Below are 26,688 nucleotides of genomic sequence, written 5' to 3'. Positions count from 1 at the left end.
AGAATATTACATGTCATCATATTGTGACTTGGACTATGTTGTAAGTGCAGATGTTTTGGGCTAATTGAATAATTTTTTGGTATTTATATGTTTAGTAAAATCTTGGTGAAAAGTCTACTTTTGCAGCCAATTTTTTACAAAAAGCGAAAATATTCAAACTAAATATCCCAAGGGAACACTGCAGCTTGCCGTAATTACTTACAAATTGCAAAATATACGAATAAATAAAATAGTATTTAGAAGTGAGTATTTGAGTATTTAGAATTGTTTCAGTCTACAAACCTGTAAAAGATACTTGACTTTAAAACGCATGGCATTTTCTTGCCTGAAAAGTTTCACTCTGTTCAGGTTGAAAATCCACCAAACACATGCTCGCAGCAAAATACATCCAAAAAACAACCTCAATTAGCTCTCAGTATCTGCCCTCCGAGGTTGCAACCATTTTTTATCCAAAACCCGTGAAAAGGTCGAGTCTGGTGGGTGAGTGTGCCGAGAGGATAGTTGACATTTGGCAGTCAGATTTGGAGTGTGTGTGTGAGACAGAGGCCTCTTAACCACACAAGTCTTTTCGGCGTTCTCGGAAGCTCCTTCCCTCCACGTCTGTTGAAGAAGACAAAGACCTAATCCCACCGCCGTGTAATTTCCTACAGCATTCCCAAAGACAAACGCAGCACCGTCAGAGTGGCGTTAGTTCCACCCTAAATAATGGAATGAGCGATTCCTGAAACTCGTCTCATCAACTTAAACACTCTTCTTTGAGTGAGCTTGGCCAAATGTCGAAGCCTCATCCACAAAGACAGGCTAGCCCTGCCTATAGATGAATGACAGACACCTTTCACACGTGCAGTCTGAGATGGGAACAGGGGCTGGACGTAGTCCTGGATCAGTCCCAGAGCTGCGGCGTTTCAGCCTCACATGCTCACACCGAGCCTCCAACCCATGTAATGAGAAGGAGTTTGGACTGTGGGGGGAATCTGGAGTACCCAGAGGCCCCGGGAGAACATGTACACTAAAAGGACTTTTCTGATGCGAGACAACTTGCTAACTGCTGCAGCACCGTGCCGTCGTGCACAGACGGAGAGGGATGGAGCTCTGCACAGAACAAACAGAACCCTTATCATCTGATGGGCAAAAGTAGGTGAGGACACAGGTTTATATGGTCTCAGCCTATTTCTACATAATAAACGTCGGATTCATTAATGATTTTGTCTTATGTTTCTCTTAAATCTCTCATGTAAATGATAAAAGAGCTTCAAAAGGTTTCCTGACACAGCCATTAGTATCCGCCCACCTGCTGTCATTACCCAGCACTTGAAGTTCCCCTTCATTCTCATTATCCTGATACTCCTCGAGGGCATTTGAAAAACAAGAGTGAGCCCTGCTAATGGTCAGACATTCGCCGGTGTGCACGTCGGGTACAGGAGTGTGACCGGCACAGCAGATGGGATGCCCCGGGGTGTTGGCGCCCCTTTTACCTTCTGAGCGCGTCGCTTGTCAGCTCTCTGGTTCTGGTGGTAGATGCGACTGAAGTTGGACACGATGACGGGGACGGGCAGGGCGATCACCAGCACGCCGCTGAGGGAGCAAATGGAGCCAAATATCTTACCGGCGATCGTCTTTGGCACCATGTCGCCATATCTGTTGAGGGGGAAGATGAGAAAACATGTTGAAATAAAGCAGATCAGAACACAGAAGGACTCCACCTCAGTGGCCAAAGTATCTAAATGGTCCCAGAGGGACCGTGCCCATTGATTTCTACCGCCTCAAATCCATCAGCGCATGCAGCGCTTCGTTTTTCCCCCCCAGGCATTAGGTCGCTTGATAGACAGAACAGATTTCAGAATAAATGGCTGCTGTTGAGGCAAAGGTTGCCCCTGTATCATCATCAAGCTCGAGCGGACAGCTCTTGTGGTCTCATCCTGGCCGACAGGTGAGCTCATGTCTTTTTAATCACCTAACTTCTGATGCCTGAGCTGTGTGATGCGCCGGCTAAAATATACGAGCGCTCAGTAATGAGAGTAACTCTGCTGGCTGTAAAACCGAGACGATGGCCTGAAAGACACCCAAATGTTCCAGCTGCAGGAAACGACAGAGGAGGTCTTTAAATCTCAGTCGGTGCTTCGGTGCGATCCAGCCCCCTCACATAAACCTGCTGAAGTGGCCTACGTGGACGTGAGAAACCGGAACAGTATTAATTATCAGGTCGTTATTGTACAGGCTGAGATGAAGCGGCTGATGGAGCCATTTAAAGCCATTCTCCTCTGCTGCTCTCCTTTTTCCATTCTTCCCCCTTTTAAGTCTGCCCATCCTCAGTTTCCATCAGGCTCCCAGTAATTGGATTACACAGGTGAATGGCTGCTGTTACAGGTGGACAGAGGTAAAGAGATAGCACCACTGCTATCTACGCAGCTCAGATTATAAAAAGACACGTCAGTGAGATCCAGGATGAAACCAGGGTGCATTCACTGACCCAGTACTACTGGCCACGGGGACGTGTCGTGGAACAAGTCATTTCAAGCTAAAGACTTCTTTGACGACCTTGCGTGCATCCGGAGGGAGAGAACGAGGAAGAATAAGACACAAAGCTAATTTTACCTGCTGGTTAGTAAACCTTGTTTTGCACTTATTATTTATTTTAAGACAATCCTAACTCTCCTCTTCTGGCTGATTGGCCCCTGTTGCCAGGCTTCTCCCCTCATCTCTATGATGCTAAGGCTCATGTGCGGCTGACCACTGTGACTCCTAAGGGAGGATCTTCGGAAGAGAAGTGAGTCAGTGCAAGCTTATCACATTTTGGCCCACTGTCGATGCCGAACCGTGCTGAAATCGCCGGTCTTTTCTTCCTGCTTGTCACCCACCAACTGAAGAGCTGAGGGTTAGCATGAGCCCGGCCTCCTGCTGAGCAAACAAGATCGGGAGAGAAGTCGTGATGCTGGTTAAATCCCCTTAAGAATGACTTTTTTCCCCCGAATATCATTTTGACAATGTAAGAAGTGAAGAGGACGTGATATTTACATGAAAAAGAAGCGACACGAAGGCCTCCTACTGATGGTCTAGGGCAAGGATTTGTTATTCAGGAAAATAAAGTTTGGATGAAACCTTTTTGGAGGCAAACAGACTTAAATGTGCACTTTGCTATGGAAAACTCTGATGCTTCTTTCCTTCTGTCCAGGTTGAGGCCCTGCTGGAAACTACACCCATTTCTTGCTTTCATTTTTGAAAAGTAACGGCACTTTACACAGGAACACGTGGAACACCGCTGTTTCCTCGTCAGGTCACTTGTTGACAGTGTCTTTTGTAAGGTGCCACGAAATGCACATGTGCACGGATGTTTCCTTCTTGAGCCATGCTAGGCCAGCATGCTGTAAACAGATGCAAAATGCATCCCCGCTGATGATGACGACGGCGTTAATCTGGAGTTAATCTGGAGTTAATCTGCCATTGTTGGTTATTAGTGCGATCTACTCATGCGCACTCGTCCACGTGTGCACAAAACACACTTCTTGCTTCTGTTGCACACCTGTGCAGGTACCTCCCATCTTCCAAAACTGTAGTTTTCTGTGTTTACATGGAAACAGAGGCAAAACTGACATTTGCATGTCCAAAACAACTGGACAATATTAGTATTGTCAGTTAGGTGCAGCTTGCACAAACCAACTAACCAACTGTGAACTACTGAAGGGCAGGGATGCCATTCATTTTTGTACGTACACTGTATCATACAAGATGTGGGATAAATCACCAAGTTCTCTAAGATCCAAAAAGGCACTGAAATGGACTAAAACTGGAAAGCAAACGATCCTGTGCTGCCTCGATGAGGTCCACTGATGCTGAGCTTCAGCTGGTTAAATAACGGAGATGCTGCAGGAGGAAAATCTCATCATAAAGGTAAAGGTAAACAACAGGACATGTTTGTTCATTTCTTTCTTTCCATTTCCGTGGATGTTGAGCTTCCTCCGCAGCCGTGGACCAATCAGCTGTGGCCTTTTCTCACCACGAGTGTCCACTGAAGTCACAGAATTACGACTATATGTGATGCTGTGATGTCGTAATCCCAACCCGAATGGCTGGACAGAGACATTAAGGACATACGAGGCATTGGTGACTAGTGACCAGAGGACAACTTTAACATCTGCACCTGACAGTACATCTTCGAGAAGTTCACCGTGACCACAACATGGTCCCACTGCATTTGTAGAGTGGTGAACAATATTTAGATTTTTGCCCCCAAACATTTTTCGTAAATTGCATAACCACATTCTTTAACCATCTCGGTCAAAAGAATGTGGGTGGTTGCAGGGAAATTACCAGACGCTTTAACCACAGGAATAAAGCGAGTCCGCGGGGGTGTGATTATCGACAGCGAGATATGCAAAAGAGGAAGCCTGACAGCTACAAGTGAGGATTTTGCATTATTCAATTTTATAAGTTACGGCTACACACACCAAACCCGGTAAAACCCTTTCAGGAAACACAGAAAGATGGCCTGAATGGAGCTTCCAGCTCAGCAGGGAGGGAGGCAGAAATATTACTGCAGGAATATTAAAAAGTGATTTGACCATAAAGCTGCTCCTGCCTGCAACACTTTCAGACAAATGACTTCACTGCTCACGGTGCTGACGGGCCGTTCTCTCCATTATATCTTGGCGCTGGCAGTGGTTAAGACTTTACACCTATTAGGACGCGAGAGGCTCCATTTCAAATGCAACACTGGGGAACTTACACAATGAGTTTCTATGTAAAAGAAATCGGCTAATTGGCGTTATATTCAGGATTAGCTCGATTCGCTCAGTGCAGATTGCTCATTTCCAACCGTGCACCCAGATGATTTTAGATGATAACGTTAGCATGTAAAATATTGAAATGATACAATAAACTGATTAGGAACTCTAGGAAACTATAAGAACCATATAAGGGAAAATACTGGAATGACTTTGTGTAACATTGACACGAAACGTCAATGAATCTGAATGAATAGAGACCAAATGACTGCAGGAAGATGTTGTGCCCTTGGACAAGTTTACTCAGAGACATCCTTCAAAATTAAAGCCTTAACGGAGCAAAGATGCCCGGCTGATGAAAGGATTATTAAAGGGATAGCTGCTTAAAAAGGGACAATAATACACATTGATTGTATGACTAAATTCATTGCATTGTAAATGTTGATTTTCTATTCATTTAACTGAGCCGACAAGCGATTAATTCAAATAAATACTTATTAACATTATTTAAGGTGTTCAAACTATATTCTGGAAAGGTGGAAATCAATGAAATCAACTCGACTTTTTCCAATCAAGTAGCTCTGTTACTGCAGCGAAATCCTCCGGCTGGGTCCTGGTAGTTCTGTGATCGGCATAAAAACGGCACAGAAGCTGCTTTTTTAGTTGCATTTAAACGGCGGTTTGAAGCCAAAGCAATCAATGCAGTTTCCACGACGACATGATGAGGAACTGTGATCACTGTAATCTGTGCTCACAAACGTAATCACAGGAGCCGCTACAGGTCGAAAGTTTTATTTTAATCATACAGTCTTCCGCATTTGTTCTCACTGTGTCAACCTGTTCTCGGAGTTTAAAGCGTGATTGGTCATTTTTGTGTTTTTCCTCGAAGATTGATCACCTGAGCCAGAGAACCTGTAATGGTCAGAAAATGCAGCAATGACCAAAGTTAGTGGGCATCAATCACACATAGTAGTCATCCATCTCTCTCTCTCTCTCTCACACACACACACACACACACACACATTGACTTTGGCATTCTTCAGCCCCCTACCTTAACGTAAACCTCCATCTTAACCTTAAATCAAACTCTCAACCCTCAAACTGAAACAAAATGTTCTCACTTCCCAAAAACGTTCTGACTTTGGGGATGGAATTCACACCTGGTCGTCACCATAAATCTTTCCCATTGACGATGCAGGCTGAGCTTGGGGATGGAGCCACAATAATGTGTTTTCTCATGAGAATATTTCACCTTTTCTGTCATTAAACTGAACATAACATAGAAAAAAAAAGCTTCCGGTTGGTTTGGGAAGAACATTCATATTTATTTTGCTAATTACACATGTGATCCCTCTCGATTTAACTAATAGTGGCTTGACCTCTGTTAGAAAGAACGGAATGCACATTTTGGTCTCAGATATGCGGTGGAGAAGGCGGCCCAGCGGGAGCCGTGTTGTGGACGGCTGCCAGCAGCTGATTCGGATGGACACTAATGATGCGGCTCAACCGAGAACCCAAACTGATCAAACGGACTGTTTGAAACATTTTTAAAGTATTTCGAGATGAGAGACATCAACGAGTTACAAAGGGATGCTGAATGTTTCTCAAGGCTCATCTACAAGATCTGCAGCAGAGGAGAGGATGGTGTTCTCTCTTTCAACAGATTTAAGGACACAAGCTGGAGACCTTATCAAGGACACGGTTCACATTTCCTGTGTGTCTCCTGAGCAAATCTAGTGGATCTGGTACACTTCATAGCTAAAAGCTTGGTTTTAGGTCCAATCTGCTAGATCTCTGTCCAATTTTGTGACATCAGGAAGCTCATTTTGCTGCTGAAACCAGAGACAGTCCCGTCCAAATGTCAAATGCCAGATTGGACAGCCTTTGACGAGAGCCGATGATAGAAAATGGGACCAGCTGATCAAAACTGTAATTCCACATCTTTTCAGTCAGAATTTTAAATGTTGCTGGACCTGGGTCGACTAACCTTCAATAGAAAAATTTAAAAGACAAATAATATCGTATAACACGACACAGGTGTTGGCAAAACTGGACCATCCTGTGTTTTCTTCACTGTGTTGTGTCCTTTCCCACCTTTGTCATGAATTTTGTCCCCTCTTAACCCAAACTGGAAACAACGAAAGCTCAGCTCATGCTGGAAAAACACCTTATTCACATTATTTGAACAATATTAAGTGCAGTAGATGAACGGAAGCTCAGAGTTGTGGGTTAATTGCAAAGTTTGTTTAAAACATGGCTTGTCAGGAGTCATAATACTGTATCGGCTGCATTCACGTCAGCTTTGATTGAGTAAAATCACATTTTCTTTTTTCCCCTCTCTTCATTGAAAGGCTGAACAGGAGTTCAGAGCTATCTGAATGACAAATTCAGCAGCAAGGTGAAACAGTAAAAAATGGACAGCGAAAAAGACAGTTAAAAGAAGCTATTTTAGTTTTCCTCCTTCATCTTACTGCTCGCCATCTTGCAGAGCAAAGTTGCAACAAATTGTTACATAAAATGCAGCAATTTTCTCAGTTTGAAGTGGAAAAAGGCAGCCAGAAATCCCATTTGATGCAACGCCTAAAATGTGAGCTGACGTGACAACAAACTGTAATCGGACCAAAGTAGCCTTAATGTTATCACAGATTTCATTAATAGCACAACAATATGAATGAAAAGTCCAAGGTACTGATGCGTAACCTTGTTTAAAACCACTTACACATCAGCACGGACGCATTCCTCGCAGCCCTTTCTGATCTCGTTTCTTGCTCTCTTTCATGCTCGAGGACAGATTTGTGATCCTGTCCTTCGCTCTGGACAGTGCACAGACGTGGACATGCTCGGCTCTGTGGCTGGACACAGAAGTTCCTGCAGAGAGGAGCGAACCTGCAGCAGAGGGAGTGCAGGACGACGTCCCCAACAGCAACCACTGTTTCAGAGCACGAATAGAACACTTCAGAGGTGGGACGGATGAGGTGTCAGACACCGCGCAGCAAAAATCTCATTATAAAGAGCCTTTTCTTGTTTGAGATGATGCCGTGCAAATATTCACATGCATTCAAAATATTCTTTTTGACATGCGGATACATCTCCACCGGCACCCCTTTTTTCTTTTTTTGGCAGCTGTTCTGAAGGTTTTTGAAGACCAGAACACATAACCTGATTTTCAGAAGTCACATATAGCTGAAAAATGTTCCGGACCCTTTTAATGGAATGTGTATTTCAGCACAACAGCTGGTGTGAAATCATGTCCTTTCACGGCTTGGTCACAGTCACATTCTCCATCTCTTCACTTTGACAACCTCCACCTCATGAATTCAGAGTTGACTGTGCTTCCTTCATCGGGATATTTTTTTGGTTTCTACCAGGCACAAAATTTGGGCTTTGCAGAAATATTTTGGATGCAAAAAAGGACAATGTGGTGTCCCTGCAGGTCTGCAGTGCAGTGTTTGTGTTACTCCTGTGTGTAGGTATTTGAGTACATTTAACCCACAGGTCCCAAAGTGAAAGAGAAAATGAAACCACTGACGTCACTGGTCCAAGAACCCACAAGTGGAGTGAAATATAGATGCTCTCGGGTATCGTTCAATCCAATCAGGCTAAGAAAATAGGGAAAAAACTGTTCCTTTTTTTCAACTTCAGCGAGCACAAAGTGATTTCTGCACTCACACATGCCTGAGTGCTGGATGGAACCCCCCCACTTGTTGTGATGATCTGCATCCAAGTTCAGCAAAGTTGAACTGCGAGTGAAGCGGGAAGCGTATTTGCTGACGTGATTCTCTAATTTCGCGCATGTGTGACCACACCCTTAAGCTCTGCACATTTCCATTCCCCCCTCGCCGCCCTCGCGGATTACTTCTCCGAATCGATGCGCTCCGTTCTTTGCTTCTGTTCGGCAGGCCTGCACGGGTTTTGTCATGGAGTTTCTCTTTGTGGTGTCAGACGCCGTTTCATTGACAATTTCAGCCACACAATCATCCGGAGTAATGAAGCATAGTGTCCTGAGGATGTGACAGGAAATTCATATTTGTCCTTTGTGTTTCACTCGTCTGTGGAAGCGTGGTTACAGCGTGTGCGGCTGAGAAATAAGTTAGAACTACAGAACATTCTGAAACAATCCTATCTGGGCCCTGACCGGGGCAGCGGAACGCATATTAACTTTGTTTTCGTGATGAAAAAACCCCCAACATTAATTCTGCTAAACCTCCACATTTCAGTGGATGCAGACAGATTGCTGCAAAAGTCTGTTACAAACACGGCATTATTCAATAAGCTCTTGCTTAATGAAATTTTTTTTGTCTCTTTGAGCAGAGGATTTACGGCGTTAGTGTATGACGCTGCTAAAATGTCAGGCAGACTTATCCAGGATGAATAATGAACATTTCTGTGTGTTTGGAGTGATACACAATGATGAAATGCGAAGCTGAAACTGACTAAACGCTTGCAAAATCAATGCAAGTGTTTGAGCAAAGCTAAAGAGAAATGTGTCCAGACAGTTTCCCCTTTACATGGAGTGAGCCTCTTCCCGTCCGTCCATCCGTCCGTCCATCCGTCCGTCCATCCATCCATCCATCCATCCATCCATCCATCCATCCATCCATCCATCCATCCATTCATCCATCCATCCATCCATCCATCCATCCATCCATCCATCCTATAATGACTGGCTGTTAGAGGCACACATACACTCTGGACAGCTCCCCAGTCCATTACAGACGTGCACATGCACGCACGCACGCACACACACACACACACACACACACACACACACACACACACACACACACACACGCATCTAGTTTTATTACTTAAATAGAACCCTGAGGTGGCTGTGCCGTCTGTAAGCTTTAAGATAAATGATCTTATTTGGCACAAGAGTGTGCAGCTTTAAGTCACTGTTAAACAAATCCTCCTCCTCTATGTTTGAACAAATATTTTTCACCTGAAACTCTCTTTAAAAACCCAACAGCATCCACAGCGTGAGCACTCGGGTGACCCTGCCAACTTTGTAGGTCTTCAAATCCCCCCTTTAGTTTGTTTTATCAGAACTTTATCTTCTAAATGATGCTCACCCCTGACTTTCCAACACCGCTCTATTTGACATATGGGGATTGTAATGTAGACATGAGGGACCATAATTGCAGTCAATGATTTACCCCTTCAACCAATTACTTTTTCATCTCTGATTCACTTCTGCTTCTTCTCCTTCTGGCTTCAGTCATCACGGGTTCCAGGGAGGGAACCGTGGCTCTTGATCAATGCTACTCCAAGTTCCTCTAACATAAAGTGATGGAAAGTCGGCTAATTAGAGACGAATCTCAGCGCGCCTGCCGATTCGTCGTACGTGGAGCAGGGAATGAAAATGTGGCAATTAATAAGCAAGAAGTGCTGCCCTGTCTTTCCCTTCTTAATGAACCAATCTGGTAATTCTGCGATGGAGCTCTGGAGCAATAACAAAGTCTGCACTGAATGTAGAGAAACAACATTAGAACGACTGCTGAATAAGCAATGCAAAGCCATTGCCTTTTACATTACTTTGATATGCAAGTTAGCAGTTGCCTTTTTTTTAGGCCATTATAGTGAGGAGGGGAAAAAACTGAGCAAATTGTTTCCAACCGTCCTCCCTGCAGGTGCACGAGATTGTATTCTTGCTTTCACATTAACTGCCATTCTGAATTTGCTGGTATTTAATGGAACGGACCACCAAAACCATTCAGAAGCAAAGCTGACATGTTATTTGCCCAAGAAACATGGGGTATGGCTCACCTGGCACAAATGAGGGTCTGCAGGAAATCTCTCCTTAAGCAGCACTTTGCCTTAATCCTCAGGGCTAATTTGCAAATAGTTCAAAATGACCAGGACGGCGGCGCAAAAACGCCGTTTCCGAGTTATAACGCGCGTGATGCCGTCCTCCTACGTTAGCACATTAGGGACATAAAGATTGCCACTTAGAGATAGAAACTAATTTTTACCTCAGCAGATGCTTGGAATGCTGAGAGCGACCAGAACGTCTGTTTAAAAATTCATGGCGAACGTCTGATTTAATGTAAACAGATCAAACAATTTCAGCTGAAATCCCTCCATCGCCTCGTGCACGGAGGTGTGCTTTTACAAGGTTTGGGAGCTCACAGGCTTCTTTTAAGGACAAAACACTACTTTTGGATATCTGAACCAACAACCACAAACTGGAACCTGATGTACTTTGCAAATACGTAAAGGTGGGCCTCCAAGCATCCCGCAAGAACTCAGCAACATTTCCGCCTGTGCTATTTTTGGACCAGTGAGTTGCTACAGCGGCAGTAACTTAGGATGGAGTCTGAAAACACACCGTTGACGTGAATCAGAGAGCAGGGACCTCTCATCCGCCACAGATGGTCAACCAGACGCAGCCGATCACGGGCGCGTTAGAAGCAGGCCGAGTGGTTTACTGGCTCGTCGCCACCCTTCTGGTCGTGACTCCTCAAACAGCTGCTGGAGTGCATTTTGTTCTACAGAATCCCCACAGAACCAGCCGTCCAGAACAGCGGATGATAAAGTGAACAGGAACATGGCGTGACGGAAGAAAAGACTCGCCTTTAGGTGGGACGCAGGTGTGGTTGAGCGAGGCGCGTCTCCATTACCGAAGATAAGACGCCTAAATAATTCTTCACGGTACGTGCTGGATGACGCGCACATTTTCTCTACGGGTTCTGAACCAACTGGTGCAAATGACTAGGTTGGGATTATGCCAGCTGGGTTGCTGCTGCTAACACAAATGGGCCATCGCTGCTTTGTTGTTGCTGCTTTTTCCTTTTGCTTCTTTAGATCCTTTCCGTGCTTGATTGTTGTGATGGTGATTTTTTGGGTCCCCTCTCAGTATATTTGCAGCGAATGTGGAAAACAGCTGGCGAGGCCATGTGGACGCTCCTCGCAGCTTGCAGCAGTCGGGTCTCCTTCACCTTATCGCTAAATTCTTGACTAAAATCCCGAAGCCTCGTGCCCCTGCTGTCCAACACTTCCACCGTCTTACGCAGGTGCGTCCCGCACCCCCTTTGTGTCTTACGTCCACTCGGGTGACTCTTCATCCGCTTCCATTAGAGATCTTGAGATGGGAGCACAAATGAAAAATGCTTTCTCTGGGATCTTTTTAAAAAGCCTCCTATGTAGGTTAGAGGCAAAATTAGGCTGTTGGAAAGCTCGAGAGAGACTGAAAGAGCCACTCTGGTGCTGCATGGGTGACGTCACGCTACAGGAGTCCACAGAACAGCTGAAATTCTGTTACTGAGAAGCAGCAGGTAGATTTCTGCTCGCTTGTTAATGTATTACAGTCATTGCTCCCTATGAGTTGAAGCCAAACACCTCCAGGAATGATTGTGTAATTTATGTTTATAGCATGAAAATATCAATGTACATTCATTTTCTCTATGTGCAGCTTAAGGGCCATATCCTACAAGCACAACTATCTTTACAGGCTGAACATAAATGGTCGAACGAAATTAGTTATTAGTCTTTAAACTCTGCTAACTCTGGAAGGAATCCACAAGACAGAGCTAGTTTTCGAGCTTTTCTTCTCTACTGTGACCAATTTAACCAACGTAATTTCTCCTCATACGAAATGAGATAATCCTCGACAATTAAATCAAGTGTAAAGTGTTGGACTGTTGCGCTTCCTGTGTTGCTTTGCTGCTTACAATCCAACACCAGTCATTTTTCAAATAAACATATAAGTGTTGGAGTTCGAGAGTTCATACCTGGATATCATGCAGATTTTCTCTGTTTGCAAACTCTAAATAACGAGTGCGCTGCGATCACACACACATTTAATGTAATCACCGGGAATCGTTGGGGCTAAGGGCGGTAAGCAATTTATACTGATTTCATTTCCCGACATAATTTCACTCAAGTGCAGCATTTGAATAAAAGTGTGAAACAGCAAGTGAAAAACGGCTCAGGTGACATATGGCCAAATGATTCATTACCCTTTCACAGCAGCTTAAAGCGATGAAGAAAAGAACCCTTTGGAAGCCTAAGGTGCACGTTGGAGGGGATTTTGAGCTATTTGGTGCACTAAAAGAGTTTTCTGAGAGTTTTCTTTCTGATGGACTAAACGTGGTGCTCCACAGGAAGAGAGCTATTATTAGCTACGCTCGCCAATTCTGACAAATGTACTTGGACCGGCTTAGATGTCTCCAGTACACGTTGTTTTCGCCATCTATTTTCCTCCTTTCAGAACTCAGCAGGCTCCTGCTTTGATTCCATCTCCTGCAAACTTTAAAACGTAACTGCAGTATTATTCTTTTGTTTTTCCAATATTATGTGATATTTTAATTCTTGGACGGGCATTCTGGACGCGGCTGTGACAAAACCTGAGGATTTTGATGTAGTGATAGAGAAACTTGGTAATAACATTGAATGCTGAATGTCCTCCATGGATTTCAGGATTTATTATTTATTATTCATTTATCATATCGTTTCATAAAATTAAAAAGTACTTGTTAATTAGACGCAGTGTCCTGTGCCTATATACATATTTCCCCTCACAGTCAGTGTTATCTGGCTGATATTACTCTTATGTAACCGATATTGTTTGTGGTGCATGTGGCAAAAAGTGAACTCTAGAGTGGAGTTTATAATAAATTATTATTGTACTAATTATTAATGCGCACTGACGTCCTGAACTCACGCCTGAGTTCAGGTCTCCTGGTGAACAACAGGGTCTCTGTGGTCTAAATGAGCCGCCATGGTCGTCGAGCTCACCGTGGCCGCGCCACAGATGAAGATGAATGCTCAGATTTTTCTGAAATGACGTGTTGGATGATGACGCTGGGACAACCGTGACCTTTGACCTCGTATCTGCATCATCAAAGTGGGTAAAAAACAAAGATAACATTCTTCAGTAAATCACTAATTAGTCTGGAGACAGAGATAGCATCTAATTAAGGAGCATCTGTATTTTTTTTTTGCAAAAATAAAAAACTTTTTTGGACTTTAGGTACAAAGAAAAGAAAGCAAAATGTGGTAGTAACAGCGTAAAGGTGAAAGTAAAGAAAAATGCTGCATTAAAAAGAATATTTTCTTGAAATATCACTGGCTATACCATCAAGGAGCTTCAAATATTCAAGCAATATTTTTCTACAATTAGCCACTCTCAATACCATCGTGTCATCATGAGTACAAATGATGTTTCTTTTCACCAGTGCGGCAGAACAGAGATGTGGAGCCCACCCACAGTCAGACCCATTCACATAAGCAATGGCTCGCTCTCTTCTGATGTTCCTAATTAAGACATCTTTGTTTTCCCTTGTTGGTTCAGTAAACCGTGCCCTGCGGCTGACTGAATTCATACCAAGATGAAAAGAAAAATAGCATAAGGCGTCCCCGTCCTTGCACTGATGAGGACGTTTAAACGACAGGATTAGGCTCAGCACACGACCAAAGGAAGTCATTGCTCTCAGTTCTTTGAATATGACACAGTCAGAGAAATACTAGAGTTCTCTGTGGTTTTCTTTACACAAAGGAGTCTTTTACTGGTCAACAATGAGGAGACAAAGGTCTCTTATTATTCAGTGCAGACTTCATAGAGAGGAAAAAATGGAGAAGATGTTAATATTTTGGTATTTCACCATGTTGGCAAATGTGCAATCAGAAAATCCTCATTTGAAATATGAAGCTTCACCATAGAGGCTGAAATATGATGAAGCACCAAAGATAACGAGTGGCTTTAGTGGAGAAGATCAGGATTTAAAGGAAAGTGAGCCATCTGTGCTCCCAAAACAAAAAGCACAGGATTCACAGTCAACCAGCCAGTAAACCAGTGTGTGTGTGTCTACCTCCACCAGTGCCACGCTGCACCTCCTCCCAGAACAGGAGCGCAAATGGAACGGAAGACATCTTTGAACAATGAGTACTGATCTGCATCGAGCTCCCGCTCGTGAAGTTTGGAGTTGGTGAACTGAATAAAGCAGAGTTTTTAAATTTTTTTTTGTCACATTCATACGAGGAATGCTGAGTCATGTTCAGCAAAATGAATTATTCCTTCTGTTTGTGCACCTTTGCACTGGTTTAGCATAATGGTTTGTTTTCTAGAGGTGGCGAGAACAAGCACAAAGTTTATTTCGACCCGACATTTCAAATTCAAGCGTAGAACTCTTGCATTGGTCCTTCCCACTGCAGCACACGTCACCTCCACAACCTGTTTTCCCCATTTAGGAACTTCATGCTTCCTTACTGCCCCGGTCTTCTTCAAAACTACAATCTTGGTGCCCGTGGAAAGACGACATTTTTGCTTTTCGGCATTAGCCACGCCCACAATCCCAAATCCCAATCCCATTATAGTTTTCCAAAGCCAGATGAGTTCTGCCCGGAGAGCAGACCAAAACCAAGAGGCCAGAGAAGTGGTTTTATTCTGTTCTTGCAGCCTTGGAAGCAGGAATACATTTCTCTGCTCTTGCAGAGAACGTAACAGCCCTAACTTTGCATTTTGAATATTTTAATACTGATCACCCACAATGTCAAAACTCTACAATTTCCCCACACCGAAGCCATTCGATACATAAATTATGTAGCGCTGATTTCCCAAGACAAACTGCACGAATAAAACAAAGGCAGGAATGGGGGGGGGGGGGGGGGGGGGGGGGCGCCTTGTAAATCGGGATTAGCATGTTGTGAACAGCGCAGACGAACTTGCACAATTATGAGGTCAGTTTGAGTGAATGCAGCAGACATTTTAAATCAGCAACAAGGGAATTAGCTGCCTGAATACGAGGCTGAACAACAGACAAGGATTTTAATATCATGTCAGGTTATGGTAACATTTGGATAATTCCAAGACCATCACCATCTGTTCGTGCACATCTCTCATGTGCTAGGCCTTTAAACAAACATTATTTACTCGGCGGGTTTCCCCGGGCAAACATCTGCACAGCACCGATAGGTCTTATAAAGCTTTTCCAAGCTACCTGGCAGCCATGGAATAAATTATATTTGACATTTCTCTACGGGGTGACAGTGAATTGACTGTGAGCGGAAATCTGAATAATTTTGTTGTTTTTATTTACATACTGGACGGTTTTCTTTATGCTCAGCTATAAGTGATGTGCACAGCTCAGGAACCTGCCTTGAATGAAGGAGCCTGAAATGTAAATCTGGTTTATAGTTTTCCCAGACCTCTCAAGTTTATTTGGCATTGCGGCTTGTGTTTATTTTCAGTTTCACCAATCGTTGAAGCCGTGAGCAGTGACGTGAAATATAGCGGTGCGAAGAAGTGAACCGACAGGGATTGCAGATTTACATTCAATGTCGAATATGAGCTGAATTAAGATAGCCCCATGTCTCTGAAGGATTTACTTCTACTTCCAATATGTTTCTATATGAATACTGGCAGAATAAATGTTTGTAGTTCTCTATCAACATTTCCATATGAGGCCATTTATGGGGGAGATGTTCCCACTGAAGTAATCCTGCACTACAATCCCCAACTGTAATGGATAGTGCCCAGCAGCATGGACAACGCTAATCCAATAATTTTGAAACTGCAATCTAAGCTAACTAGCGAGCTAGGCTAAAAAGAGTGGCGACAGCTCTATGCGGAACGTCTTTCCCAGTAAAATGTGGTGACATCATCACTGCTGGAACTGTACTGTGTGTTTATGCATTGTGTAAGTTTATGTGTGCAAGAGTGAATTAAATGTCACAGTTATAACCCCCTCTGGTAAAAGAGTGATTTGTGATAGCCGGTAAAATTTTAATTGAACAAACTCAGCTAAGCTCATCAACAAAATGAGGGGGAAAAAAAAGCTGCATATTGAGCAAAACATTATAGGATACACGAGAGTGACGTGGAACTTAAGTCATGCTTTATCAACCCATTCAAAGTAAGCTGTCCACCAGCTGGGCCTCATTCAGCTCTCCGTGGTGAGAGGCTGTTGAAGAAAGCTCCCAAACTAACGTCGGCAGTCTGCCAGGTTTTACTTCCACAGAGACACAGAGAACAAGGTGTCCCGCCTCATCCAAAGGGTTCACTTCGACTTCTCTGGCGGTGGACATGAAAGGAACTAAGGTGAGCGAGGGCAGAAAACCGGGGGAGTTTCCAGTTGCACCACAGCTGAAGGAGTGATGAGGTGATGGAAATCAAATCAATTTCGCTGCCAAAAGAAAGACAAGTAAAGTATCTGTGGACAACCTTCTAAAAAATAAACAGACTGGGGCACTACAGTTAAAAACCCTCCTATCGATTACTCACATGATGCAAACGCCTCCATCTTAAACGCTGTCTGTTCCATTATCCCGCCGCTTTCATCTGGCAGAGGCAGAATCTCGGTGCAGGGGAACAGAACGTGCTTGAGCTTCTTAACGCTCCTCACCCACGGTGGTCCTCAGCACGGGCAGCTGAAAGCGCAACTCAAACTTTTAAGGCCTCATCTCGCAGCTTCTCAAAACGGACCTCAACCTTTGGAGGTCTGTACAACAGCATGAGCGCATCGCTAATGACGTTCTAGCGGAGTCAGTGGCCCCCTGGGGTCCGGGGGGAGAAACAAAGCGCCTTGGTGTAGAGACACTTGGACATTTTTTGGTTTAACATTGCTTTGAGTTTAACAACACCATCACCTCTTAGTCACAGTGAACAATTTATACACTTTGATTTAGCAGCCTCAGTGTGAATTACATCTTACTTTCGCGTGCCTGCAAGTGATAATAAGGTCATTTTAAAGCGGAAGCCCGATGGGAATATCATTAGTATTGACCAGCTGATAACATTAGATGCTGCTAATATGTGAAAGGATTCTCAATGTTATTACGATTTCTCCTGAGGGGAGCATAAATATGTACCCATTTTCACGGCAATCCATCCTGAGACGCTTCCAAGCAAACAGTGGCAACAAGTTCATCAATCTTCCATTATCAGAGCTGTAGAATAGTTCATTTAGCTGCTGTTGAATAATTCTCTGTGATGTCTGGGTGTAATTTCATTCTTCACACGGGGCGGAACGTAAAGAGGGCTGAGATGTGCCACAAATTGCGTCCATCTGCTCGGAATTTTAAAAAGCCACTGTTTTCCTGTGTCCTCTTTTCTCCAGGTATAACAGTTTCCTCCCTCATTCCATTCAATTTGTCCCTGGATGTGCCTTTAAAAGGACTGGTGACCTGTCCAGAGTGTGTCCTTGTATCTATGCGGCTCAGCACTCTCCAGCAGTTAAGAGAAAACGGGTGGATAGAAGTCAGAAACAGCCACTCGGCAGTCGTGACGCACCCCACTGCGCTATCACAGATGCTAACGTCAGTAAAAGCTTTAGAACTTAAGTTTGTTCTCCAACAGTCAATTGGGAGGAAACCAAATACCTGCAAAACCAAATTATTCGACCTTTGCCAGCGTTCAGAGACTCTGACTTCAATTCACCCCATGCTGTCCTCTGTAATTTACAAATTGCCTTTGTTTTGCTGTCTGGGGGCATCTTTGGTGTCCGGCCGTCGCTGACAGAAAGAGATGTTTGTTTACCCCGATCGAACCGAGTGATTCCACAAATTGCCTTCAACCACTTAAACGTGCCTCCCTCTCTCTGCCGGTGGAAAACACGGCAACGTACCAGGCCGAGATCAAGAGGCTCCGCAGAGGATGAGAGTTGAGTCTGGATGGGTCCAGACGCATCTCTCTACTGTAAAATATAGACGTGGAAAACAAACAAAAGTTTCCTCTGGAACTGTTTTACTCCGCACATGTTGATCTTGAACCGATATCACTCACCCTCAAAAACATTATCTTTTGCTGTTCAGTTTGGCATTGAGCCAGATTTTAGAAACATCCAGTTCATTAATGTGGAGGACAGGCTCGGTCTTCAGTGCGGCCCTGCTGCTCTGTGGTAGCGTCGGGACTCTTGTGGGTGCATTTATGAACTTACCAGAATAAAGGAGCTGTCTGGCCTCAGAGCCAACCTAACGGATGTGCAAGCAGAGCTGCAGGAGGTTTCAGTGTCTGCGAATAAGCGGCAGACCAGCTTATGCTCAGCCTTTAAAAATTCTCACACTACATTGATTTTCATTTGAGCATTTGAGCATCAATTTGCAATCATTAGAGGAATAAGGTGAAATCTGTTTTGCCCGGTTCCTGTTATTTTATTGTAACAGAGGGAGGGAAAACACGCCGCAGCAGATGGAGGGGAAATGCGATGCTGCGCAGGTGCATCGCTTCATCTGCAAACGTATTCATCGGATCCACATTGTGATCCAGGCGGGTTTTGCCGTCTTAACAATACTGGAGGCGGTCTGAGGTTTTCCCTGGAAACATCTGAATCTCTGGCCCGTGTCGTCCAGGGCTGGCTATCGGTCACCTTCTCTGAGTAATCCCACTACTGGAACGGTAAATGGAGACAGCTAGATGGAGACGGCGATGGCTGCTTCTGTGCAGAGACCTAATCATGCGTTGGATTTCACATCTAGCCAGCAATGGTGGCGGCCTGTGGCCGCTCACGCTACAGAAGCACTATTTTCACAGCAGAAAAGGCGTATCAGGATCGAGCCGAGGTCGCTACTGCCATCGCATTTCCACATCATATTCCCCTTCAAGGAGCGATGCGTATGCCTTGTAACAGAAGTGCACGTTCATCCAAGGTTTAGGAAGATTCTTAATTTCTGGAGTTCTGCAGTGTAAATCTGTGGATCACACATCAAACAGCGGCTCAGGCCGTCTGCCGTTTGATTTCTGTGCGATCTGAAGGACGCGTAGCTCTACAACGAGGCATTTACTCTGGAAATTCTGCTGTTCTCGGTCTGCAGGTTCACAGATGAGTGCGCCTGAAACACGAGTGTTGATGAGGACCAGTGAGAGGTGTGATCAGGCTCAGGGGACAGACACACGCTGGTAGAGACCTTAAAGGATTTATCAGTAGTATGGAGTCACATTCATAATGACAGATGGCTGATTTAATTATTTGCAATGATGCTTTTGGTGTTTGCTGACATTTATCTGAACAGGACTGATTTCAACTTTATTTCTGCCTTTTACCATCATATCGAATCCGCTTGAAGCTGATTATGAAAATGAGATTCAAATGAGTTTTTAAATGTGTTATTTAAGTACCTCTGAGCCAGGAAAACAAATCATGTATTACACCCTCATTATGCAAATCAATATTGTTTTTTCTGAAGTCAAAGGTCTGTATATAAATTTTAAAAATTGATATATATATAAACACACACTCATACATTGAATATGCAAATTAAAAATGAAAGGAAGAGTTGTTTCATATATATGTAAAAATAAATTCTGCACCAGCTTTCCAAAGGCTCAGTTTTGTCTGTCAGAGAACGTTTTGCGCGACCTTCGAATCGTCAAACGGCAACGTTCTGCCAAGGGAACGCCTGATGTGGGGAAATACTCGAAATATCTCAGCCTGTCTGACATCTGTTTATCCATTTGCTCTCACAACCACAGTAGCAGTGCATGAACCACCTGCCTAAAACAGCACGTTCAACACTTCAAACAATTAAGCAGCATTTGACTAAAATGGTGGACGGGAGCTGCTTCACTTGCTTTTTTGCTGAATTTGTCACTGAACCAGGCGACGCTCGGGGGCGGCGAAAACGCGCCTGGTATCGACAGCAGACGTGAGTGATCTGAATGTAAACATGAGCGTTTCTTATAGCGAGAGAACAGCAGAGAAAACTCGCCAGCTGCTTTTTTCCAAAGAGCAGTCGATATCTTTGCTGTAATCACTGGTGCGCGTGTGAGCAGAGAGGTTAACTCCAACAAACACGCTCAAGTACGAGCTGGCCTCGCTTTCAACAAGCCCTGCTTTTTTTTTTTTTTTTTTTACCCTGCAGCTGCTGTTTCACTTTTCCTTTTATGTACTGAACTGAACAGTAATGTCCAAAATGATCAGCCAATATTGGCCTAAAAAGGTAAAATCACAAATTATTGCAAATTATCTGCAGCGAATCAGTTTTTACGCAACACACATTATATATCAAACTCTGCTGAATATTTATATTAAACATTAAAGTACCAAACAGGAGGTATGCAGCATTAATGACTTTTTGGGGGCGTATTGACAGCTGGACAACATTGGTATATCGGCTATTGGTTAAAAAACCCCAATGTGGAGCCTCTCTAACGAACACCTTGGATGTAAAATCACAGTATTTTGCCAGCGTGTTAAGGAATTGACTGCAGAGCGGTTGTTTTCATTTCTTGTTTCATTTCAGTAACTTTTAAGCCTGTTGTTTGTTGTTTTTGACATTTTGGTGAATACATTTGAGTTTACCTTGATGTCTCTGAGGAAATGTGAACCCCTGGGGGCTTCAAGTGCTTTATATTCCAAATAGCTAATCCAGAGTTTAGCTGAGCATTTAATTAAGTGTACCAAAGCAGTCCTCCAGTCCTAAACCTCCAGCGAACCTCTCTTTATAAGCCCTTCAGTAGAATTTCTCTTTAGCAGTTTTTGCATGCAAAACAATGGCAACATTGCAATTTTTATTCCCATTTGAAAACCAGTGCATCAATTCAGGGCATCAAAATATTTAAACATAAAGGCCACACTTACAATTAGGTTTAATGTATTTATTTTTTTGGTGGTGTTGAGTTGTGAATTGGGCAGAGATATGAAAGTCTCGTGGAAGGACATCTCAAGGTCGTAGAGCAGGTAAACAGACAGCACAGGGGGGGGAGAGGAAAAGGTTGAGGGTGTGGATAATTCTAGAGGAAGTAGAACCTCGGGGAGTTATGGAGGGCTTTGAAAGTTACCAGCGGAATTTTAGAATTGATATGGAAGTGAACAGGGAGCCAGCGGAGCTGTTAGTGGATGGAGCTGATGGAGGTTAAGGTTCTGGAGAGGACGAGAGTGGCACCATGAGAAGTTGCTCCAGTGATAAAAACAAAAAGCTGTATGGATTATATTTAACAGATGTTTGGAAAAAAAGCTGCTGATTGTGTGTGCATGTGTGTGTATTTCTTCATTTAAATTGTACATTTAATAATGCTTTGATTAAATAAATTGGTTTTAAATGTACATGGGAAAAGAATTCCAGAGCCTCAGAAGTGACTAATCCTCATTATCAAGCGCTCCACCATTAGCACAGTCGCAATAAAAAACAAGGCAAACAAGGATAAGAAAATACTGTCGCTACTGTGCAGGGTAACATGGTTGGGAAAACAGCCCAACAGTAGCATTATAACAAAACTTATTTTAATTTAATTTTTAATGTAGCCTCTTGTCTTCTTAACCACTTTAACCCCTTCGGGGTCACGGGGAGGGTACACAATGGGTGAAGCTAGGTCCACCCAGGTCATCCCAGGGGCCTACATGAGCATTTGTGGGGTTGGTACCTTGCTCATGAGTACCTCTGCAGTGCTTTGAAGGTGTTCTGGCCCCTTCCCCAACTACCAGAACACCTATCTTTTTATGTAGCATTTCTGGTATTTGTTGGAGATGTTGGAACACCGATTTGAGAGGGGTTCAAATTTTAATGTCACATTCAAGAAATAAAATCACAAATTGAATTAAAAAAAACAAAAAGAAAACCCCAAACCCATAAATTTGAATGAAATTAGTTACAAGTGGCTATCAGCAGGATAATTTAATAAAAAACTACTCCAAAGTACTTCAGTTGAATGATTTAGTTCTTAACATTATACAAAAATTTTACACTTCTAGTAATGAGCATTCACTCACTTTTGCTGATGATGCTTATTTAAAAAGTTGTATCACAGATTTTAATTAGAAACTACTCATTTGAATTAGCAGTTTTATGTACACGTTTTGCTTAAAGGCCCAATTATGTAACAATTTTCAGTGTTTGAAACGAGCCGATTGCCATCTAATGATTACACGCATTTACCCATTTACAACAGGATGAGTTGCAACTAAACATCTTTGGGGTTCAGGTAATGATCCAATATTCTGTGGAAATTATTATCATTCCTCAGCTCAGCTGACGCGTGAAACGTTGCTTTCTGGCAACACAAAAACGCATCAGAAAACGAAGCGGTGTTGTGTCTCGCGTGTTGAAACACTTTAAACTTACATTTAGGCAGATTCTCATCTAAAAAGAGTGGGCGTTATTGTGCCGTTGCCGCGGCTCCAGCTGCAGCGGGCAGAGCTTCTCCAGAGCGAAGCAGCCGCCGCAGCAGCGCGTCCATTGTGCGGTCGACAGCGGAGGAACGCGTCGCTGACAGCTCAAAGGAGCCAGGCTTTGTGCTGCAGCTTCATCTGAAGACACGACCACAGAAGAGAAAAGGCCACAGGAGACAATGCAGACAGAGCCGCTTTGTCTCCACGGCGACGCCTCTTTGAAGAGCCATGCTGGCTCCTCCAGTCTGAAGCCAACGAGGTACTTTGGCCCCGCAACTCTCACCAACGATACCGTATTAACTTACGAGAACGAGCTGGGTCATTTTTTTTAATTAAATATGAGCATGTGTGGCCCACGCAGACACTCTCTGGGATGTATTCCACCCAGCTCATCCACAAATAGGATTTACATCTCCTCGCCTTCGTTTATATTCTGGAATCTTAGACCCTGTGATACACACTGATGGTTGTCCTTGTCCTCCACCTCAAAAATGATGACTCTTCCCTCTGGACATCATGAACTAGAACGAACCTCCAGGTTTGGAGGGTTTGGAAAACTTTCCGTAAGTACGCTGGAACAGAGTTCACTGGTTTAGGGATGCAGATTAATTCCCTGGCTGCTACCAACGAGTCTTGCAATAACGTTTTCTTCACATTTTTAGATGGAAAACAGATCATAACCTAATCACATGACCTAAGGGTAAATGAAATATTCCTCATTTCACAATCTTTGCATATTGAATTTTAACAGTTGAATCAATCCTTGTTGGCCACTGAGCCAACAGTTGATATCAGAATATTCGATATGTTAACTTTTCACACACACTTCTATTACTGTGATGTGAGATTTACTCATTTACTGCAAGTAGAGTTGTGTTTGACCAATTTTCACATGGTTAATTTGAAAAGTGTCAGATATTATTGGTGGTGCAGCTCATTACTGATGAGGGCTCTGGTTAGTGGGACAAGGTCAGTGTAATGTTTCAGCACCGTCTGCACAAGTCTGACCTCAGATACATCACAACTTAATAACACCCTGTGGTGCTGAGTAATTCAGCCACCCCACCTTCTATATTGGCTTTTGACCATTTGTTCTGGGTGGAATTGAAACTGGCGTCCCAGGAGTAAAGGAAGATTGTTGCACAAAGAAAACAACAATAAGAACAACAAAAAAACATTTGGTTATCTCTTCTGATTTAAGGATCTGTCGCTCTGATCCATCCATCCATCCATCCATCCATCCATCCATCCATCCATCCATCCATCCATCCATCCATCCATCCATCCATCCATCCACCCATCCATCCATCCATCCATCCATCCATCCATCCATCCATCCACCCATCCATCCATCCACCCATCCATCCATCCATCCATCCACCCATCCATCCATCCACCCATCCATCCATCCACCCATCATCCACCCATCCATCCATCCATCCATCCATCCATCCATCCATCCATCCATCCATCCATCCATCCATCCATCCATCCATCCATCCATCCATGTTCTGTCTAAAATGGGCCTACCTGTCCTATTGCAGCTGAGCCCAACACCCAACAGAGGGAATATACTGCATTCATGGATCAATTTCTCAACATTACTGAGCCTCTACACTCCTGCTGCCATTGCTGACAAGGTCCATCACCGTGGTAACCTGTCGAGAGTGAGCTGCTGCGCCGCGTCCAAGCAAATGATTTCATATAAGACGCCCGCTCGCTAGTTTCCTTTGCCGTGCAGGTCAGGGTCTTTGTGAGGGATGGCCACTATGCGTCTTCATTTAAATTTCATTCCTGTCAAAACTGCCTATGAGACGCGGTGCTAATGTAATGGGGAGCCTGGGGGGTGGCGCTGCAGCTGTCTCACGTACAGACAGGGGCCACTTCCTGTGTCCAACACGATGTCGTACGTCACAGGAGGACCTAAATGGTGGACAAAAGCTCCCTCTTCTTGTGTCTTTGTCATTCTGTGACCACATCCACATACATCCACCCTAATTTTGTATACAACTGTGTGGCATTTGAGAACTGTATAGTTTATTAGAGACAATCTGCTATCAAAGATGGATGCTGGTAAAAGCCTTTCCCCCTCTTTTTTATAAAGCACTGCCCTGAGAGGTTTCTAAAGACAGTGGTTTTGTTGCCCATAGCCACATTAATTGAAACGACCTTGGCAGGAAATAACACATTTGGTTATCTTGTTACTGCAGTCCATAGAGTGTAACATTGACCAGTGAAAAAGAAAAAGGCTTCACCGATATTATGTGCAACCAAGGAAACCCAGTTTTGGCCTCCAGGGACAATTTGTTTCAATGTGTTTACTTCATTGCCTTTTTCATTTCAAATCTAATCCTTTGCCATTCCTGTCACAGCAGTGATGTCCTTGTCTGAGTCTAGATGAAAATGATAAATATGCTACCCTGTGCACTGGAGAATTTAGCAGAAAGGGAAGCAGTTGTGATAAAATAAACTGGAGGTACGCCCTGTCCTGTGGAGAAAAGACAAGTGAAGATGCCGTTCCTCCGATCCTGAAAATGATGGCGCAGAAATGATTAGCTGACCAAATTTTTATTTATTTTTTACTGTGATTTGTTAAAGTAACCTCTCTGGTCTGGGAAAGTATCAGGCCATTTACTTGGAGCTTTTTTGACATGTAGGATTGAAAATCTTGAGGGTTATGTCAGAGTGTGGAATCCACCTGTGTCCAATGTTGGAGGACAGGAACCATCATAACACCATTCACATGGTGGACTGGTTAGAAGGCAGGACAGGAACATTCTGTGCCCAATTAAGTCTGCAAAGCCAAAAATAAATTGAAGTGACTATCTGGAACTCCTGCTTGATCAGTCTAATATGCCGCATGCCATAGAACTCATCCAATACATTTACATGGACTGTATAGTCAAGCTATGGGTGTTTAATTGGACTAGTGTCTTTTTCCTAGTGCAGGTGCTGGACAGTTGCTGAATTTGTGTCGTCTCCATCATGAAAGGTGGTGAAAAGTGACGTTTCATTGTGCTGTCTGTGGCTGTTAGCCTGACTTTGAAAACTTCCATTTCAGTCAAGCCTGCATGTTTACATGCCCTTTTAAAGTCTAATTTAAGTCAAATCATTGTTAGACTGAACTAAGAAGGACTGGGATTTTCCAGGTATCATGTGAGCAATTAACATCAAAGTTAACCACAATGCTGGACAGTCATGACACACTTGCAGAGGATTTCAATAGGTGGCAGGAAGCGAAAACATTGCTGACCCTGAATTCCTGGACGTCAGCAGAAATCAATATAACCATGATGCTGCTGGAGTGTATAACAGATTAAATTCAGATGTACGCAAAGTACATTTAATGTATTTCAACAGGTTTCTGCTCCATATTGCTGACTTTGAACACACAAAAGAGTGTTCAGCTGCTTGAAGAGGGACAGAGTCACAGCAGCACTGCAGCACTTCTCAACCCAGAACTTTACATTACTATAGAAACCCTGATGTCAGACGTCTTCTATTGTTGGGAAAAATATCAATGTTAGGCAATCAACATTATTCTTGGAAGCTTTTTCATCGTTTTGTGCCTCAACAAAAAAATACTCTTTCGTTTAGGGGCCAATTTGCGCTGTTTCAAAAATGGGTAAAATAACACAGCGACAAACACAAATGTGCATACACTACCCGCCAATACTAATTTGATCATGATTCACAAATCAAGTAAATTGCTTTAAAATTGTACACTCTTTTTTTCTAGGTCACTGGGCTTTAATTACAGACCTTAGTTCCATTTATGACCTCTGACCTTAAACTATTAAGAGAACTTATGTTCAGAAGCAACCTGCATGGATGGGTTTGAGGCTGAGGACACCTGGAGATCAATAGTGGTGATCTCTGTTGGATGAGAGGTGACAGCTGTATGGAAAACAAATCCATGCCATTGA

At 43.5% G+C, this 26,688-nt stretch overlaps 1 protein-coding gene across 1 annotated transcript in view; it reads right to left on the bottom strand.

Moving 5' to 3' along the window:
* LOC101064716 (potassium voltage-gated channel subfamily D member 3-like) overlaps window positions 1-26,688 on the bottom strand; it is a 52,064-nt gene that overhangs the window by 8,661 nt on the left and 16,715 nt on the right. The window contains exon 3 of the mRNA XM_003973421.3: window positions 1,476-1,638. Within this exon, the coding sequence (XP_003973470.2) occupies window positions 1,476-1,638 (163 nt within the window). The remainder of the gene's footprint in view (window positions 1-1,475; window positions 1,639-26,688) is intronic.

This window comes from Takifugu rubripes, chromosome 19, assembly GCF_901000725.2.
Source record: "Takifugu rubripes chromosome 19, fTakRub1.2, whole genome shotgun sequence".
Lineage (NCBI taxonomy): Eukaryota > Metazoa > Chordata > Actinopteri > Tetraodontiformes > Tetraodontidae > Takifugu > Takifugu rubripes.
This window is presented reverse-complemented; position numbering and strand designations above follow the sequence as displayed.